Genomic DNA, 21,874 nt, shown 5'->3' on the forward strand with positions numbered 1-21,874 from the left:
TTTTCACCACTTAACCTTTCCATCAGACAGCCTGTTGCAACGAAGAGGCCGTTGATGTTTTAGTTCCACATTTATGCTCTTGTTAAAGCTACCAGACTCCATTAAGAAAAACATTTAATTTAGCATGGTGAACACGGTAGCTGCTGGTCTACCGCTGCTTTGATCAGTTAGTTAGTTTGTGTTACCGTGTGACTTTGGTAAATCTGAACTAACCCTTTGAAACTCTAAAGTCACACAATAACACAAACAAAATAACTGTTTATGGCAGTGGTGGACCAGCAGCTCCCGTGTTCAGCAATGTTAAATCACTGTTTTTCTCAATGGAGTCTGGCTTTTAAGAAAGTGATATAACTGCTTAGTTTTCCCATTGGAAATCACTGTCTGTCATTAAGGTAATGCAGTGAAAATATCCTAAATATAGTGTACACATACATTTATATTGATTTTTTTAGGTGGCTAAAATACGTTCTGCTGCTGACCCCTCCAAAGCAATAGATTGTTGAGCTTCCATGTTAAACTCCAGCCTGCTTCTCCAAACTGGAGGCTTGCCGACTGACATCTACTGTATGTAATATACTTTCCATGGACAAGTGACTCATACAACCCTACTCCAGAAAATCAGGACTATCCCTTTAAGATACTGTATTCCTGTGTAACTGACATTAAGGTCAGTTTGATAACTATTGGCTCTTCTCTAGTTGTGTCACTGTTATATTCCACTGTGCGACTGTTTTATCATTTACAGTCATTCTGTGATTGTCACTTGGGGCTACAGTGGCCATTGTTCAGAAAGTCACATTGTCTCACTACAGCCAGTGTATCATGGGAGCAGACTAGTGTGAGTCAAAACTTGTGAATTCATAAAGGCACAACCTACAAGAATGACGACAGTATCCTGAGTTTATTTTAAGCTTGAGTTCATTTCCCATAGAAGTAAACATTTCCCTGTGCTAGCTAGCATGCCTGAAATATAGTGTGTAAACAGTGATATAACCCTGCGGATATATGATCTCCTGCTGGGTATGGTAACACAGAGATGGGGAGCGTCTCATACAGGGCTGAATCCAATTAATCTTTCTGTCTGTCTAACCCTCTATCGCTGTCAAACAAACAAGCAATTGTTCCTTCAAGCTATGACTCATAGGTTACACCTACATAAGAAGACAAGTCGAAATCTTGGGCAAAGTTCTTTCCGAAACTTCAGGTACAGTTTGTGACACTGTGTTGCTTTTATTTATTTTTTTCCACCAGCGCTGATACAGATTAACACAGCGAAGAGAACAATACAGTGAAACAGGTGTGTATGTGTGTGTGTGTGCGGACTGGATAACAACAACTGTTCAAAGTGTAAAGTAACAAAGGGTTCAGGCTTGGCTGTGATAACAAAGGAAAAAAAAAAGAGAAAGAAACTTGTTGGCAGTGAAAGCACACACACCCCATAAATATGGCAGCAACAAGTCTGACCAGGCAACAAAACATATAATAGAAAATCTAAGACGCACAGAGCCCCTGCAGACCATCATCAAACCCTAATGACTTTCACTACCCAAGGTGCCTACACATATAAAAAGAAAAGTTGCCCTCTTGTACAGGAATTTTTCTGGAGCCTTAAACAACATTGCCAATTCCAGCACAGCCTCATAAGAACAATTTAGGCCAAAAAGCACCACTTGTCAATCCCAAACAGATGTTACACCTTTGGAAGACTAAGAATTCATAAAATATCCTTAAAATACACCATCTTAATAAAGACAGTCTGTTTTTGTCTGCAGAACATACACACATTTCTGCCTTGAGACAAAACAGGGGGATAAAGGCTTGAAAAATAAACACACAAGACCATGTCAGGCAAATGAGAGGCTGTGTCGAGAAACATTTGGTTTGAGTTTGACTCGTGGACTCTCTCTCTCTGTTTCCACCGTGCTCTTAAGCTCCAAATAATCAGGGCAGCATGTCTGGTAGGAGTGCACAAAGTCGCCTCGGAGAGGGTTCCCAAACTGATTCACAAACTGCCGAGTTTGCAAGAAGTGTGTCAACATTTAAATAGCTGGCTGTATGGCTGCATGTACGGTGCTGCTGTATACATAATGGTGTTGAAAAGAAGATGGGAGCATCCTGCTAATTATGATAATTGTGTGAGAAAACAAGACGAACGCTCAATTTGTCATTTTTGGATAAACACCAAAATTAGGTGGGTTGCCCCGAGGATAGCAGATCAGAGGTTAGCCAATGACTGAACCCTCTGTTTACAAAATATCTCCCCCAGCTATGTGTACATAACATCACTTCTGACAACCACTATTGACTATTCAATGAATACAAAGCGCTGCTTTGGGCACGATCCCTTACACGCGTACATAATTAATATTTCAACATATTTGCCGCTTTTTCATTCGATTAAACATGACAAAAGCAATGCTACGAAAGCCGGATAATACCTCTTTATTCTGACAGTCTGCTGCTTTTTCTGCGTATTGAGTTACTTATCAGTTACCCCGTACATCTGTCCACCTTAAATCAATTACTGACAGAAAAGATGGTTGTTTTGATAACCAGAGACAGCTCTATATGGCCAGAAACGTAGATCAATAACAGAGGGAACTGCAGATGATACTTTAAATCTGATCCGTAGCCTGGGAATCTTGCATGCCAGACAAGAGGACACTCAATAGCTCAAACAGATGTGAAGTATACCCTCTCGAAAAAGTGTTTGAACAGGTGTACAGCTCATTAAGTTGTAGTATTTGCCCTTTTGCTTTGAGTGCCAGGGTTTCTATTTCATTATTAAAAGGTGTTGGTAAAAGCTGACAAGACCTTTTTGCCTTTTCAAGCAATCTTTAAAAGGCAAATAAAAAATCTTCGGTCTGAGATTTACAGCTGCCAAGAATAGAGACACTGCTTAAAACGGGAGTATACAATGTCTGTGTCTTAAAACTCGCCAACATGTTAGTAGGAAAGGAGCAGCCATAAGAATACATATTTTTGGATTAATGCAACAAGTGTCACCTGACTCATTTTTTTTTAAATGTCTCGTCATGTGCCATTCACCAGCCTGGCCTCCACCCCTTTGTATCTGTGTCAACTGCTACCTGGTTGAACAGTGACAGAGCTATTCATGACAACAGTCTTCTTCAGCAGATCTCTACGTCATGCCTAGATTTCACAATGTTTGCACATGAGCCCTTGTACAGCTGCCTTGCTTCTCTTTGCTTTAAGTATTTCAGGTCATCCAGTACCAGTTATATGTTTTCAACCCTGCTGATTCAGCATGTGCCAGAGTTGTTTTATAGGTAATTCTGTAAAAATAAATAAAGACCAAAAAAACTAGACATGAAAAGCTGTTCCACACGACTTATGTTCTCCTGCTGTGGCCAGCTTGCGACCTTTCCCACTCTTAAACCATTTACACTATTAAATTCCCATTTCACTTTTTCAGTTCTATCTTTTTTTGTCATCTTTTTTTTCCTCAGATGTCTTTTGTTCACTTCCCCTTGAAGGACCCCATCACAGAAAGCCAGCCGGAGCAACTCGCCTGTCAGCAGTGGAGAATAAAAAGAGTTTCTGCAGCACCTCAAAGTCATCACGCCATCTGAACCGGGACCTCTTAAACCATCATCATGTTTGCCTCATCATTCCTTTAAGCGTTATCAATTTCACTTTACACTCATGTGACACATACAGTATGTGGCAATGGGATTATGGCTAAGGTTAATGTAATTTTTGCAGTATCACAATGGCGCTGCGACGCCGCCTGGAAATCTGCGGCAGGCAGAGAGGAGCAGCGGGTTAGATAAAGGGTCAGGCGGATTAAAGAGGCGGATTTGAGGCGGAACATTTGAGGAAAGGGCTCTTTGGGGCTTTAGTTTTGTTACATCAGCAGGAAACAAACATGCTGGAATCAGAACAAGAGAAAAAAGATTAGAGCTGATATTGGGGGGAGAATGAATAAGGAAAATAGTCCTGAGATTTGAGTTCAATTGTCCTTAAAGCAGGCTGCAGTGGAGCGTACAGGCGAGGCCCAATCACAGGCCCCTGGGAGAACAATAAAAGACCCCCTCTAAACAGATTAAGATGAGGCAGGGGGACATTCCTTCCCTTGACTGCAAACAGGATGTAAGAAAGAGAAGAATTGGAGGCTGGGCTTACTATTCTATCTGCAACAAGTCTGGCTGTCTCCCTGCAGCTGCTGCTGTTAACAAGACAATCATTTTCACTGCTGTTAGCATCTGTGTCAGTGGAGTACTCACCCTGGCATCGCCATTGGCAGGTCTTGGCCCGTGGCTGAACGCCTGTGCTGGGTCTTTGTGGTAGACCTTCAGGCAGGAGTGATCTGTGATGTTCCTGTAGGGGGAAGAGGTATCCCGTGGTAAACAGGCAGCCCAGATATCACCGTCAGACAGCGGCCGATCCTGCCTCAGCCTGGATCTCAGCCTCTGCGTCAGCCCCGCTAAGGGCACATACCCTGACAGAGGCTCTGACAGTTCTCTGTTATATGACATTTCCTCTAAATCTCTAAAGTCTATCAAAACATCTGCTATTACTGTGTTGAAACGTGGCGCGACCGCATAAACGGAGAGCAGATCCGCTCCTTCTTTTGCTGGTCTCGCTCTCTCACTACGGTGTTGCACCCTGGACTCTGGATTTCTTTACAACCCTGATAAAAAATTAGTCACAAAGTACACATGGCACTAGAGCAGGAACTCTGGAGAGAGGGGGGCAAAGCTGCTTGTGTCTTTAAGAGTAATGTTTTTTGTGAAAAACAACTAGAACAAAGGCTGTACACCGCTGCGACACATAAAATCTGCTGTATTATTGATAAGACACGCTGGTGAATACCAAACCAGGAAGGTACATGGAGCAAGAAACAGCAGTGAGCTCGTATATGTGTGTTTGTGCGCTTGTAAATGATACACGGTACACAATACTTTGGAAACTACTCTGTGAAAACGCATAAAAAGGCCTCAAAAAGTAAAAAAAAAAAAAAGACAAAGCTCACAGTGTTCAAACTTTCTCGAGTCAAACTTTCACCAGAGGAGAGAGGACAACAGGCAGGAAAGTCATCCGAGACTCTCATGAGTGCTCTCCGGTTTGTTTGGGTATATAGGAGACATTTTGCCAAAGGGCTTCATCTCCAAATAACTTTCTATCGAGTGAGTTTTAACATGATGGAAAAAGGAAGCGAGAAGCTTTCCTGGACTGTGACACTTCCTGTGCAGGGGGAGTTCAGACAGGAAGTTCTCTGGGAGGGGAAAAGGAAAGGACCTTCAGAGGAAGACTAAAAGAATTGTGATCCTTGAATGACCTGTTAAACCTAGACTGGCAAAACACAGTGCTTGCTGTCCAGTATGTATTCTGCATCCATGTTTATTACACAAAAGCAAATATCTACCTGACATCAGTGAGCTCGTAGTACATATTTCTCATGTCGTCCTTGACGTAGACGGCGACGCTGGGCGACTCCAACATCTTCATGGTGAGCTGCTGTGGGAAGGCACTAACAAACAGAGCTCTGACAGTGTCGATGCTGGTGATCTCATTAGGCATACGGATCTGTTTGGTCTCATCCCCGTATTGCAGGTACAGCACACCTGCGGAGAGAATGCGGGGGAGGGCGGTGATGAGCCAAAAGCAAACTTCTTTTAATTAATGAAAATGCTTCCTATGACTCAGACAGGCTTTTGATTTCTGCAGATTGCAGGAGCAGTGATTCTTTCAGTTTTGTTTTTTACAGATTGTGCTCTTGCTGTTTTTCGAATGCTAAAAAGGTTTGGTCCTCCTTTAGTGTTAATCAGTTACAGGAACAGTTCAACCCGAAATCAAAAATACATATTTTTCCTCTTTCCTGTAGTGCTGTTTATCTGTCTAGATTTTTTTGGTGTGAGTTGCCAAGTGTTGGAGATATCGGCCGTAGAGATGTCTGCCTTCTCTTGAATATAATGGAACTAGATGGCACTCGGCTTGTGGGGCTCAAAGCGCCAAAGAAATACGAAAAACTCAACAGCAATGTCTCTTTTCAGAAATGATGAACCAATTACTCAAGATAATCCACAGACCTTGTTGTGAGCAGTTTCATGTAGGAACTATTTTCTTTCTACAGAACTAAAACTGCCAACCATATCATTGTGCCGAAGAAAGTGTGCAACTATTACTAGCTCACCTAGCACCACTGAGCTAGCTAATGTTACAGCTTAGCAGAGAAGGACGCCAATAATGTTTACATCCTGCGCTGTCATAAGCACAAGCCTGTCGTCTATGAGTAGATGCACACTTCCTTCCACATGGTGACATGGTTGGTAGGAGTGTAAATCACTGGTTTTGTCACGATAGTCTGCCATGATACGATTTCGATATGATGCGATTAGAGGCCTGTGGTCGATATGAGACGACATTATCTGCCCATTTAACACAATCGATTACAGGAGAAGCTGCAATCCTTTTCTTTTTTGCTTTTGGCCATAACCTTCAGTTGGTGGATGTAGTTTGGTCGAAAGAAAATAGTTCCTGTATTAAACTGCTCACAACAAGGTCTGTGGATTATCTTGAATAACCTGGTCATGATTTCTGAAAAGAGACATTTTTCAAATGTTTTTTTTGCCAGTTTGAACACCACAAGCTGAGTGCCATCTAGTTCCATTATATTCAGGAGAAGTCAGACATCTCTACAGTCAATAGCTCTAACACTCTGCAACTCACAGCAGAACCACTGAGACAGATAAATAGCACTACAGGTAAGAGGAAAAATATGTATTTTTTGGCTTAGGGGTGAACCTTCCCTGAAGTATTTACTTAGCAATGCTGAGAATGTACTCAGTAAAAGTTGTTCAGTATCTGAAATTCGACCTTTTTCAGCAAATTTTCAACTTTTTGAATTAATGTATGAAGAGAAAACTTTGCAAAGACAGAGCTGGTCAAATATAAATGCATATTTACTGCAGTTTGAGTAAGCCCCAAACAACCTTCAATGCATGACCTCACACAAAATCACTTTTTCCTGTGCCATTCCTGACCTGGGAAAACACAGTTGGCATCTTGCCTGCATCACATTGTCTGATCATGGCCGCTCAGTGCCTGAACTTGTCCAGATTTACATGAGCAAAAGTCCATTTCTCTATTTATACACTGGTGTACCATTTATACCATTAAACCCTAGCAGCTGACGTCGAAAAACACTTTCATCATCTTCAGTCTTGTAATATGTGGATGGTAAACTGTCCTTCAAAGTCCCCATTTGTGGGTTCGGAGAGTTCTTTTTTTAACTCTTGAATTAGGCTTCAGAACGAATGCTTACCCTCAATTGTTGCCCAAAGGAAAACAAAGCCTTTGAACTGATCATAAAAAAACTTTCTGTGGCCTATGGTGTCCTGATATATTTTCAGTAGCAAACTAATAAGACATGTGGCACTGTACTAAACATACCACTCTGCTCCTGTTCATGTTACACATGTTCAAGAGCAGCATGCTGTATATTCCAGACAAATCACTTGATATTTAGAAAGTGAGTAGGGGCACGAATTGGGGGCAGAGGCAGGGCTGTGTGCTCGGGGTGGAACCGTACAAGTTGTGCATCAGAACGACCAAAGCCTGAACCTCTGAACCCTGGGTGTGGCTTCTGTACTGTGCTTTACAAAAACAGATGTCTCCCCCACAAAATTTATGGACACGCCCACACTGCACTTGTATAAACAATGCCAGGGAAGAGAAAAAAAAACACATTTCTATTTCTATTCACTGATTCACTGCAGATCCAAACAGCATGGCACTGATTTTTTTTTACTGTATATTTATCTGTTGCAAAAATATAACTTTAATAAATCTTTATTATTTATTTTTAAATCTTACTACTTAAGAATCATAGAGACTGTCACATTTCATTAACTGCTGAGACAAAAGACTTGTTGTGACGCACATAAATCAGTCATTTCAATACCACTTTTACATTTGTGCACTGATAATAGCTGGTTTTAAGGAAAGGAGGAATGGTTTTACTTGGTGTAACCCCATAAAAGGACAGAGCCAGTAAAAGCTCCCAGATGTTGCTGAAATATTATACAAGATCCAACATGCTCCACGAGACAGAGTGAGACAGAGAGAGGGCAAATCCAGGAAACAAAATTGCTGAGTCTATCATTGCTCTTTCTGGTCTGTCTGGGTTTCTGGGGTAGTAATAACTTAACAAAGTGCCCATTTGCAGAATAACTTCATCCTTCCCCTGAGAGCTGTTACGCTAACAGTCGGCTAGTTTTCATCCAGATGTTGGCAATTAAAGCGAATGATTTTGATGACAAAGCGCCATTGATTGAGCACAAGCTATGAAGGTTTGAATTCTTTCACATCGCTTTTTATTTGCTGCAACAAAGTTGAATGGCTCGGGTCTAACAAAGAGCCGTGTTACATTCCTGAGCGCCTGGTTTCACTCAGGATTGGAAGCAAATGGCCAGTGGGTTTCCTGACCAAATGGGCACAGCACTGCAGACTGTCTGAGCTTCAAACATTTCTCCAGTGAGATACAAAAGTAAAACATCATTTGGGTCACAGAGTTTGAAACGCGACAAAAAAAAAAAAAAAAGCAGAAAAATGCAATATCAGAACCACAGAATAAATGACCTGAAATATAATACACTTGATGCCACACTCTAGATGAAATCTGATACTCACATTAGGGGTTTTAAGGATTTCCTGGTTTCTGTTAAGTCTTATGATGCTCTGGTAAAGACCACACGACAGCTCCTACGGCACAAGCTGTAGACACGAAGCCCCAAATGTCCGTTGGGACCCAGAGAAGTGTGTGCCTGTGTGTTTGTGTGTGCGCGTGAGAGGCTGTGGGAGGGACACTGTAGTTTAGTGGTGCCCCTTTTTCTCTCCTCCCCCTTCATCACACCATAGCCCCCCACTGTCATAATGCTTTGTCCTGACATTTTTGAGAGGGAAAAGGGGAACGCTGTTGCACGTGTGTGTTTGTGCATGCATGTGTTGCAAAGCATATCTGTTTAAAGTGTTTTTGTACAGGTTTGGCATCTCTGCTTCTCAAGTAAAGCAAGAGGTGCTTACTGGCATGAAAAAGCGTGGCAAACGGCACCCTATAGTTTCATTCATTTTCACTTTGTTCAAAAGGCGTGTCATTCAGACACTTTGCTATTATCCAGCAGCAGATGCCTTGCTGCGTTGCGAGCTACCTTTGAAGACTATCCTCCTGAAAAATTACAGACTCTACACTTTGTTTGGGAACTTCTCACACTCTTTCCGCCACTTTCTCACCCTAATGCGGCAACCTAATTCTGCACAACTCACAGCTTCTGCATATGGATGCAAATGAAGCACCATGTGTGTTGATAAGACGACCCATTTCTAATCCTGTCAATAACACGATGGCATATTGTGGATGGATTCCCTAATCTTTCACTACAGAGGAAATGAATTCTAATTAAAACAGAGCTGTGAGCTGAGGTGGAGAAAGGAAGGAGGGAGGAGAGGAGAAGATAGATGGAGTGAGAGGGAAAGACTTGGACAAGGTGAAACGGTGAGATCATGTGCGGTTAGGAGTTACTTCAGAGAGTTCTAAAGTTGTGCCGAGATTACGCTACGAAAGATGCAAAGTGTAGGTTATCGAAGAGGATTAAAGTCAATTCACTCTCACCTCAGTCTATTCACAAAGTCAATTTAACATTTGAGTCTTTATTCTCAGATATGAAAAAAAAATCTCTGTGGCAGTCTGGGGATTTTGAGAGAACTACAAGACAGTTGATTGACACATTCTGTGGCCAAAGACAAGCAACAAAGCCAGATACAGATAAGAAATTTTCTCAACTGATTGAACTGTCACTAACCCAAAAGCCTCATACTGTACCTAGTGAGCGGTCCTTTGTCTGGTTGGTCGATCGCACCACGGGCAGGCTAGCGCGAACCCGGCTGCCGCGGGTGAAGGCTGTGGGTGCGTCGGCATCAGACATGGCGTCCAACGAGTCCAGGGAGGCCAGGGATAGGTGGTCGACCTGGTCGCCGACGCCGAGCTGCGGATTGGGGCCGTGCTTTGGGCTTCTGCTCTGGAGGGGGAGGCACATGGAAGAAGATACGGTAAGGGTTAGACAATGGACACATCGTACACAAAATAATACAGCACATGCATTGTTTTTTATTCTCTCAACATGACAAAAAAAAGATGCCAATGAGCATCACACAAACTCTTTAAAGGTCCAGTGTGTAAGATTTAGGGGGATTTAGTGGCATCTAGAGGCGATGATTGCAGACTGCAACCAGCTGAAACTTAGAAGTTAGAATTCCTTCAGTACTTATTATTCAAGAGGTTTTTTTGCAGAAGGGAGGTTTTACCAGGAGCCAAATTATCCATAGATGGTTCTTCCTCTCAAAAACAGATGGGCCAGGTGATTTAAAATGGTAAAAACACTGAATAAAGCAGTGTCATGTTAAAAAAAAAAAATCTGTGTTTTTTTGACAATGCTTGTCAGAGGAGCTTCTAACTACCGCGGCTGATGCCTAAAATGTGAATGGCCCTTTGTAGAGCATTTGGTTTGTCCATTCTGAGCTACTGTAGGAACACGGCGGTGCAACATGATGGTCTCCACAGACAAGAAAATGCTCCATATGTAGACATAAACCCCTCATTCAAAGGTGACAAAAACACAACCATTTTTATTTTCAGGTAATAATACGCTCAAGAGGAAATACTTATTGCATTACATTCAATTTCTGCGAATATATCCCTATTAATCATACACACTGGACCTTTAAGATATGATGCATTTGGTGGAGTTGGAAAATAACACTAGTGCTCTTACGTTATGAGTTACACATGTTCTTTGGCGAGCTAGAATAAAGCACCTTGGAGCTTGACTCTAGCGCAACTACACAAACCAAACCACTTCACTCATGCAGAATTGCAGACTAGTGTTAATACTGTATGTCACTGATACATGCTCACACATTTAATACTGATCAGTGCTGTCCCACAAGCACATTACAGCCACTAAAAGTTATCAAGCAAAAGGAAGCCTCTAATCATAACAGGAGTCATTTATTCATTCATTAATTTCCCGTAACCGCTCATCCTGTTGGGGGTCGCCAGGCTATCACAGGGCTGACACATAGAGACAGACAACCATTCACACTCACATTCACACCTACGGACAATTTAGTGTCGCAGTTAACTTAACCTGCATGTCTTTGGGCTGTGGGAGGAAGCCAGAGTACCCTAAGAAAACCAGGTTCGAACCAGGAACCCTCTTGCTATGAGGCCACAATGCTGAACACTGCACACCGTGCCACCTTAACAGTCTCAAGTTTAAAGTTTATACTCACCCACATAAGCCAGGGTCTGATATAATAGTGACACTAACAGCATATGAAAGACATTTTCAAGCACAAGTGCATGATGACACACTCAAAGAGATCAAACAGACACCCAGAGTGGAGGTACTAAAGAAGGAGATATTCCTTTTTGCCGCTGATTAAGGATCAAGAATTGTGTCATCAAAGATTGAAGATCAGTTGGATACTCTGTAATCCGATCTGCATGACGTGGCATCCTCAAGCCCCAGCTACAATAAGACGATGTGTGACGAGACTACAGAGCCCATTGAGCTATTGTGCGGCGCTGTAAGGTGATCCGTACCACCGGGACGAGGTGGGACTAAAACCGAGGGGTCAGTGAACACTGAGCTCTTTATGAAATGCTCTTCTCCCCTGGCAAAAGTGTGGTGCTGTAGAGCTAATGCAGCTGGAGACACGAGGCCGAGTCCAACAGGTTATCTCGAAAACACCTGCATGCACACGCTGCTGCTCTCCCACACTCATACACGTACGGACAAATAAAGAATTGGAGCTTTTTATATTAAGTGCAGTTGACATGTGTGGGAGCTTTCATGGCCAAAACTGGTTTATCCTGACAGCCAAGTGTGCTAGGCAGGTACAGACAGCTCAGACACTAAGAAGCACGGGGGGCACGAGGGTTAGGAACACGGTCGCACAGCAGATGTTAGTGAGGATGCAAACATAGTCACACACATTGACACGCGCACAATGGCATGATGCAGATAAGATAAAAGGCTGACTAACTCTGTGGGGCAATTGGATTTTCATCAAGTACCTCTGAATGTCAAGCTCAGAGTGGAGGGAGGAGAGCATGCCCTGTAAAGTCTGATGGGAGAAAAAAAAAAGGAGAGAAGGGGAAAAATAAAAAGCAAATGCCTAAGAGATGCCAGTGGGAGGGTGAGATGGAAAAAGAAATGGTCATCAAACAAAACAGAGGAACCATGGAAACAAATCAATGTCAACAGCAGACCAGAGAAAAGTAGGAAGAGGGTAAAAGGAGAACCTAGATGTAGGTGTATCTTCAATTTTACCTAACAGCAGATTGCATTTATTTATCATGTCTGTCTCAAATACCTAGCTTTGGTCAGGGTGGGGGTGGGGTGCTTAACAGACTCCTGACAAAGCACGCTGAAACAGAATCGCAGAAACAGCATGCAAGCGCCAACAAATTTAAGATGTGATATTTTTATTTATAAGATTCAGTGTTCCTGTTACACAGGTTAGATGCAGCACTGATGGACCATCTCCAGAGCCGCTCTCATCCCAGCAAACAGTCAGTTCACCGTCTGCCCAGTTAGCACGAGCTAACACAGTAGCAGCTGCTAACATCTGACATCCAAGTATCCAAATAGTCAAATATTTATGTCCAGCCCTATTAATTTATTCTTATTCTTAACACTGTGAAACTTTGCACATTGTAAATATCTTTAAATAGTATTTTTTTTTAAAAATATTTTTATTTTATTTTTAGTTTTTCATTTGTAATTTCTTCTTGTCGATGTGCCAAACCACAAAAGGAAATTCCTTCCATGTGAAAACCTACTTGGCAATATACCAAATTCTGCTTTAGTCGACAGCTACTTTTCATGAGCTTATTTGACTTTAATGAGTACGGACATAAAATCCTGGAAACCCCACCACTTAACAATTGCTATTAATTACCAATTAATTAATTGCCATCATTAATATTACACATCCCTGGAGCATTTCCAACCATCACCGTTGTCATGGTATGATATTTGCTGAGTTACAGTGTGCAAGCATTTACTGTATGTGATACAACTTCACAGTGACCTGACACAGCAGAGAAAACCGCTGAGCCATCACTCAACTCCTGTAATTCCATTAAAATACGCTTAGGCTGCAGTGCCCAGAGATTAAAAATACATGAATAAAAATGTGCCCTTATACTGTTAATACATGATGATAGTGACCTTTTAAAACAGGAGGGTCACATGGAGTTGACGTGTCACCTGAAACCAGACATGTGTTGGGAAATCCAATCTGAGCACTGAAAGATTTATGAGCGTATTCAGTGGTGGTGGGTCCAAACAGCCCTCCCACACCGCTGTTCTGTCTTCTCCTGTGCTACTGTGTCACCCTTGGGAGTGTTGAATCGTATTGGCTTCCTCCATCACCTGTAAGTAGTAATTATGTCAGGCTGGTCTGGCAGTGTAATCCAATATTTTCTCAAATACCAAAGCGGAGGAAGAAAACCTGCACTCAAACTTGTGTAGATGTTCACTTAACACTCATGTTTTCTGAGTTTATTGCATGAAAAAACTTACTTGGTGAAGTAAATTAATACTGAAGCCATCAGATAGGACACATTTAGTTAAGTCTTATAATTACAGCTGGCTGTGGTGTCGAAATAATTGGGAAAATGAGTTCCCAGCTGGGAAAATTCACTTGAACACACCCTCAAGTTGGAACAACAACTAGGAATGTTGGCAAAAGTTTTGGTGCATGAGCTGACGTCATTATGCAGAAACACGTCTGACAAAGGCAAATGTTCGGTTGATAGTTATCATTTTTGTTATTAATTTACATATTGCATGTAAATTTTTTTCCTCACATGTAATTTGTAATATGATATTGAGCTGTAATAATTAGTTACTGTTCACGCAGAGTGACCTAGATTAGTTAAAAACGTCATTTATTAGCATTACTCAGGTGAAGCAATATTTTAGTAGCTTTAGGGGACGTACTGGTGCAGCAACAAGTCTGGGACGAAATCATTACAACATATCTTTGTAGTGTCCATGTTGTTTCCACATTACGACTTAAAGCTCATGAACACACCAACGTTCAAATAATGACTTCCCAGTTCAAGAAATGGAACCATCTGAGGAGCGCATGAATGTAGCATGAGGAGAGAAGACCGTTAGCAATTATATATACAGAGCCAGGCTGGCTGTTTTTCCTCTGTTTTAAGGCTTTCTACTCAAATAAGCTAACTGTGTCCTGGCTCCAGGTGGTATCGATCTATTTAAACTATTTATTGAAGTCTCACAAGATCAAACAACTCCACTAAAATGTCTTTGCACAAAAACTGTAGTTAAAGCAAGACTTTGTAACTTCTGTTTACTTCTTGTTTTACATTTAAATATGCTAATTGAAACTTTATTCCCACTTCAAATCACAGGAAAATGTTTAAATAGCCACAGTGTGACAGCTTGATAAGAACCGCACAGGAGACAAAGATAAAGTAGAAGCAGTCGCATATAAAAGTGCAGGAAATTGCAAATGAGACCTTCTGCCTCCCTGTGGAAAGAGGTAATTAAGTTAAACCACTCCACACCAGTCCACATCTGACAAATGAGGTGTCCCCTTCAAAGGTCAACAGTTTAGTTCAGATGAACTCCTCTGTCTCTCTTCCTCCCTCTTCCTCATGCACGCACGCAGAGATCATCATTCTGACAACGGCTATGTCTGATATTGCCGAAATGCCTCGCATCAAAAGCCACTTCCTGTCCTGGCTAACCACTTCCCGCTTTAGGGTCCAGATGTGAAAACCGCAGGCCAACCGCTGATTAGCACTGTAAAACCTGCTTCAACCCGCTCGCACCTACAGCACATTCCACACCAGTGATTTCCCCCGCTTCAGTCAATACCATACAGTCTGTGATTCTGCTTTTTCAGCAGTGGCTCCCTCTGAACGCCACATTTGCTCTGACAGCTATGATGAATGTGAATGTGAGACACCAGCATTAGCTTATACACAGGAATATGACAAGTTATACAGTCATGAAAAGAGCCCCTTGAGAAGGAACGTGTCTAGAAAATAGATCTCGGAAGTGTCAAAGAAATCAGAGAATATCTACCACAAAGATGGTGATCTATCTGTGCAGTGCTGTGGCCAATGTCAGTGGGTTGTTATATACTTGGGTCAAACACTCAGCATGGTTCAATAAGGTGGAGAAATAACTTAATGCCTCATCAGTGGCCATGTTGTGTAGCTTATAGAGATGGACCGATTCAGCTTTTTCAGTTTTGATATCAATCCCGATGCTGTGGCTTTGAGTATCGGCCAATACCCAGTACCAATCCGATACCATGGTAGACCTAAAAAGCTATATACCTTTACATGTGGAACAGAAAAGACTAGAGGCATCAGGCATTGATGACTACATAGTTCTTTCCTAAGATAAAATGAAACAGGATGAGACAGATTAATGCAATGATGAACTATTTATTTTTAACAAAAATAAACAATTGTGCAACAGCAGTTGAAACAGTGTGGAAAAACCTCCACACAGTTGATTCTCTCCTTCGCTCAATGACGTATGACGTAGCTCGCGTCGCAATAGATTTAAAGGGAAAGGATCACCTCAGGTATAGGTTGCATTTTCCGATACCCGGTCCATCTATTTTGATGATATCGGGCTGATATTCGACCCAGATATCGGATCGGTGCATCCCTAGTAGCTTAGATGCAAACATTTTCCCGAGGCCATCAGGCACTAGCTCACAAAGGCACTGTAACAAGAATCTTTCAGTAAAAATCTTAAAGATCTTTATTAAAATAAATGTCTGTCAAGTCAATATCCAGGCCTGTCATAATAATTGCTTTTGCTGGACCATGCTGTCCAAGTCTTATAATAGTAGGGAAAACCCTGCTGTTTAGTCTGGCATCATGTTTGCTAAAATTTTGGATGAAAAAGAGGTAGAGCCTGCACACTTACTCCATGCCACAAACTTTAATGAACAACGTTTCGATCCTAGAGGGATCTTCGTCAGGTCTGAATGTTGGAAAATGAAAACCACACCTCTATTTATAACGTTGTGTGCAACAAGTGTGGTTAATCATCCAAATATCATCTGGGGTTATTTTTAAAAAAACATCGACCAGAAAAAGCAAACATCAAATTCAATCCAGGGTAACAATTCAGTACAAGTACATCGAAAACATTCTGAGAATATATATCTATATTATAAAATTCCATCAGAAAATTTTTTTTTGGTGACATTCTTATATAAATAAACCTGCATGTAAACACAAGGGCAGTATCTTAGGATATATGGACATAGCGTTGATTGTTTTTGCTGACCTTGATAAGCTGATTATAATTAATGTATCTCATCGTATCGTATCGTATCGTAATTATCTTGATAGGCCCATCGCCATCTATCGCTGAGTAAGGTAACACAGTAGCAATTGAGCTCATGGCCCACTGATTTAAGTATTGCAATATTTATATATTTGCAGTATTATGAACTGGGTGTTGAGGGCGACACTCCTGGAAAATTTGCCACATTAAGTCACTCCCAATGCAAACTAAAACTTTCCTACTGCTGCAACTTCACATTAAAAGTACCCAACTGGGACGCCCAGTAGCTCACCCAGTAGAGCTGGCGCCCCATGTACAAAAGCTGTTTCCTTGCTGCAGTGGCCATAGGTTCGAGTCCAACCTGTAGCCCTTTCTAGCATGTCATCCCCCCTCTCTCTACCCCCTTCACTCTGAAGCTGTCCTATCCAATGCCATAATAATAACCTATAAAGAAAACTGGCAAAAAAAGGAGCTGACTTATATCATGAAGTAGTCACAGGGAATGCAATGTTTTTTTCAATGGGCTGGGGACTTACTGCGATCGTTCATCAAAAATGTGTCTCAGACAACAGTCATTTTCAGCATTTTTTGACAGGTAAGTTAAAAATATTGCAGGGAGCAATGGAAAAAGAAGGAGCAGCCACAGTTAGATGAAGACCTGCAGGCGACAGGCTGCACACCTCCACCTTAGCGAGGCTAAACCCAACCCCTTTCACTGTACCCTGCTGTCTGCAGACTCCAGAAGGATGGAAAAAGACCAATTATTGTCTGACTTCTTTATTAAAATGACAACAGTTTGTTTATCTGCCCCAGAACTCTGTGACCTGTGTTAATAAACCACATTTGCTGTTGCCACCAGTAACAGCAACAGCAACAGCAACAGCGACAGTATGCACAGACTTTGCCAAAGCAGGACTGAAATCTTCATGACTGCTTCTTAAAGGTTTCTAATTGTCTTGCAGCAGCTCCATGTTAAATGGATGTCAAGTGTAATGTCATGTGGACAATCGATGATTAGGCAAATAAGCATGCTTGTAGAAAAGCCAGATAAGAGAAAGTAAGCAGTTCAAACGCGTGATGTCTGTATGTGTGTGTTTGAAAGAGAGCGATACAAAGAGAGACTGAGCACATGCATGAGTGAGTCAGGCCATTGTTCCAGAAAATCTGACCCGAACCCAGGACATCCTGAAAACATTCATGCAACAGCGGTCTGACAAACAGTATGCTGTCATCATGAAGGAAGCTCAGGTCTGTGTTTGTGTGTCTGCCTTCCCAAATTAAATGGAATATTAAAATGCCATACATCAATGCTATTGCACATGTTATAAAATATATTGTGCTCTCTCACAATGCCACATTTCAATTCTCAGTGTATCCGCACCCGAGCACGCATGTACAGTATGGGTGCTTTTCAGTGCTACCTGTCACCTGTCTTGAATATTACAGAGCCCTTTCAAACTGAGGGGACAATGCGTGATTTCACCAAGCAGAACAGATTATGTTATATCATGCGGCACCTGTCTTAACTCCTGACAGACAGGCTGACACGCGGAGCCGAGACGGAGCGATTAAAGTAAATCGTGATTGTTAAGAATAATGGCAGCTCCCACCAGGAGCCTGCTGTGTCACTCATGGAGATTTAAGTATAGACATAGTCTCGAAAGCTGCCAGTGCATCGTGCATCACACCTGCTGCTTGCCCACACAAAGCCCACTGATTGGTGCCTACGTTCTTATATAATCAACATAGTTGGGGTTATAATAGTTTTCCTCATAACATAGCCTGGCTTTTACCTTAAAGAAAGAGAGCATTCTTCTGACATCCCTGCAATTATGTCAATCTTTGTCACCTTTGGGCTGCATGATTTTGAAGATCTGTAACAGATGTTTCACGAGTCAAGCAGAGAAGTCAAAGATAACTTCTATGTAATGTATTTATCTCCAGCAACTACCAGGGTCGGACTACAATAGCGTTCATTCAAACATCATCTCTTATGTACACACACACAGAGTGAACACGCAGGTAACCAGAAAAACAAGTTTCATTCATCCGTTCTATGTTGTTTTTTCAGACATGGAAGAATGTAAACACGACAGTGGAGGTAGAAGCTTGTGTGGCTTTAAACACCAACTCCAGTGTTGTGAGCACAGCTTTCCACTTAAGATGCTAATTTGGCCCTGGCTCTGGGGAGCGGAAATAAAGCTAACTGTAATTACCTGGCCTGATCTGTATGGCAAACACATAAACAGAAGACGGTAGCTCAGCAGACAGTTAACCCTAATTTGTCTCATTCTGACACATTATTCCACTTTGTACATGGAGTCAATGTGGTAAGCATCAAATCTGAGATAGATGCTTTTCATATTTTTGCTCTTGAATCAGCACTATCCTCCATTTTAGCATTGTCAAAAAGACTGGAGTGTGTCGCAGTTTTAACACAGAGATAGACCTTCAAAACTTCAAACTGACAAGAGTTCATTAAAAACACCTGTGTGAGTCTAAAAGTCAGTGCCACTGCAGTGCTGCTCAACTCTGAATCATAAAGCCCCTGTCAATCAACCAGTCAGCGCTCAGTCCGTATGCTGTCTGTGGACAGACCATCATCCTTTGTCTCCCCTAGCCTTAATGACATTATACCGAAATCCCCTAGTCATCCATTCCCATTCATTGCTACCACATCCCTCTCTCCCTCCCTCCTCTGATGCATTCCTCCTCTAATCCTTTCATCCAAATCCCCAGATGACCTTTCAGAGATGGGCTCGCTTGTTAATTGGTGTGTTAAAGGCAGATGACTTTATAGCATCCACAGTCAAAGCTGACAGCGAAGGTGAAGCCAAAAGTTGTGGCAGTTCAAGGCCCGCTATCTTCAAGTTTACAATCAAAAGACCAAGCCAGAAACTACAAAACAATAACCAGCGCTGTTACCATCTCATTAATAAAATATCACATTGGCAAGTAAAATATAATCAAGCTGATCTGTCATTCTGACTGCAAATGATCACAGCAGACACAATACTGTGCTTGTTGACCCAGTGCAAAGAGAAGGCAAGATGGTTATCTCTTCCGCCACTGACATTTCCAACAACTGAGCTTCACCGTCCAATTGATTTCAACCACTCACGCATACATGAGTTAGTCACGGTTATCACCAGCAGACATCGCGCCCTCCTCCAAATGAGAGAGGTTACAAAAGTCAACTTTGTGTGACCATCAGATAAATCAGCCAATGGGAGTTTGTGGAGTGGAAACACCGTCTTGCGTTGCCACACCAGGTTTCAGAATCATCAAAGTCATTTTACAGCATGTATTCATGCAAAAGTCACGCTCAAGCTATTATTTTAAGCAAGAACACCATGTTTTAAATGATCTTAAAAAGCATAAATGTTGTATTTACCATACTAGACCAGTGGCGATCTCCTTCAAGCAGCGACTTCCATGTGAGACTGGAAACAGGGTCACTTCCTCCACTGTTATTTCAGCCCTTGTAGTGCTTGCTCTGTATAACTGCCCTGTCCTGCTCCCTTTCCTTTCTGCTCTAACTCAGAGCGGATGCCCCCCCATCCAATACACACACCGCCCCACATCCCTAACTATGCAGCACCACAATACATACACACACAGAATCCACACCCGGCTAACAGCAGGGGTTTTGCGTGTCTGCATTATACATTCGTGCACCATTCGTGCGAGACAGAGATTGAGTTGGAGAATGAGGGATGTCTGCATGAAAATCTGATCCCTGCAACAGCTTTAAAACTCCATAAAGTTTCCATTCAGCGCTAAAAAAAGACATTTTATCTTAAAACGGCAGTTCTAACACTAATCCCCATGTCCAATCTCAGCTTCCATCTCACTGCCCTATGGCTGCGACTGAAGAAGGAGAGATGACACTTGTGTCCTGAGGAGATAAGACTCTGCTCTACCCTCTGGGATCCTGAGAGCCTATATCCAAGGTATACACAGCAGGCCCTCGCCTATAGAACACACACTCGGACACACCCAATGCATGGACATCCAAATACCACTGCGGAAATATTACTAGTTTGGTTTTAAGCTTGCTCTATAATGAATGTTGGGATCATTACAGGAAGAGCTCGGTTTTCACTTCTCAATTGACAAGGTGCTGTGTTGTGGTTCGAGCCATGCATACAAGTCAAGGTGTTACATAAGATTACAGGTCCAGACTTAGAACATGACTGGCAGATCATTTACTAGTCTTGCATGCCACGATTTGCACACACCTACGAGTGCGCACACATTAAGTCCCCCCCAACCCCACCCCTTTCAGCGTCTCTCTTACCAAACAAATACATGCAAACTATTTGCCGATGGGCCTGCGAAACCATAATCTGTCAGGACTTGTTCTTTAATATCACTTCATTGAGAGCAAAATACATTTTACATCTTTGAACAGCATCCCAGAATAATACCGCCATAAATGTTTGATTAACTCTCAGACACAGGATCCCTCTATCGTGAAACACAAAGTGCTCCCATCCATATACACACGGTGGACAAAGCCGCGCTCATATTTCGGAGGGCCTATTTATTTGACACGTCCTCACATGAACCTGGGCTGCCTCCAGAGAGTGTCTCTCCTGGACCTTGCAGGTCTAATTTGAGCCTCTCTGGGTGTATATCTGAGAATGTGTGGATGTGTGTGTGTGGCTCCGAGCCTGTGGTCACCAAAACAAAGAGGGCTTTCTTCTCCCCAGAGAAACCAGAGTCCTGTATCCTCCACATCATGTTGCACGAACATAAACGTACATATAATCCAGTACAATCAAAGGGGCCTAGTCTAGTACTGCTGAAGCTAAAATACATTTTTGCACCTTTATTTTGCTGACAACGAACTGAAGCCTAGGTTGGTTTTAAATCCCAGCGTTTTGTCAAGTGTCAAGTCTCCTTTTTCGTCCCATGAAACCAGCCCTGATAATGGCTTTGCTATTCATGCCTAATTAACAAGTCACCGAGGACCACATACGCTCCACCACTGAGCCTAAGATTTATTATACCCACTCTCCCAGAGGAGAGTTTCTCTGTGCGTCTGTGTGTGCAGAAAAAGAGTCAGATAATCAGTAGTAAACTGAAGTTTTAATTTAGCTTGAAAGAACTGCATCCAAAATGCTTAGCATTTCCTGAAAACACGATCAATTACACATCACTGTCATGTAAACAGTCGGCTACAGTTTATTTTATGCCTGAATAATTTAAATAATGACGATTTTGCATGCTTATCTGTCATGCTGATTCTTATGACTATCCATTGTTTCTCCTTCTCTCTCACTAACTGGGAGTAAGTTGTACAGTAGTTGACCTGTTTTTGACCTCTGACGGAAACAATAAGAAACACTGCTCACACACAAACACAGTCTGACTCAGTCAACCACATGAGATAAGTCACAAAACTCCAACTCTAACTGTCAGTAAACAACAGCACCCACTGATGCTTAAGGTGCTAAATCACCAAGTTTTCTCTGCTGCACTGAGCTGATTTG

General features: G+C 42.1%; 1 protein-coding gene across 16 annotated transcripts in view; it reads right to left on the reverse strand.

The window, feature by feature from the left end:
* The window catches only part of si:ch211-285f17.1 (sickle tail protein homolog), a 145,165-nt gene that overhangs the window by 22,434 nt on the left and 100,857 nt on the right, over positions 1 to 21,874 (reverse strand). For 13 of the 16 annotated variants that reach the window (XM_050056198.1, XM_050056193.1, XM_050056194.1 and 10 more), the window contains 3 exons: positions 9,845 to 10,040; positions 5,390 to 5,588; positions 4,248 to 4,341 (listed from right to left, as the gene is read on the reverse strand). In XM_050056198.1, coding sequence (XP_049912155.1) covers positions 4,248 to 4,341; positions 5,390 to 5,588; positions 9,845 to 10,040 — 489 coding nt within the window. Of the gene's footprint in view, positions 1 to 4,247; positions 4,342 to 5,389; positions 5,589 to 8,655; positions 8,797 to 9,844; positions 10,041 to 19,770; positions 19,885 to 21,874 lie in introns of those variants that run through there. The other 3 variants (XM_050056202.1, XM_050056204.1, XM_050056205.1) reach the window with 3 other exon arrangements.

The sequence above is a fragment of the Epinephelus moara genome, chromosome 11 (genome assembly GCF_006386435.1).
Source record: "Epinephelus moara isolate mb chromosome 11, YSFRI_EMoa_1.0, whole genome shotgun sequence".
NCBI classification, from domain to species: Eukaryota; Metazoa; Chordata; class Actinopteri; order Perciformes; family Serranidae; genus Epinephelus; species Epinephelus moara.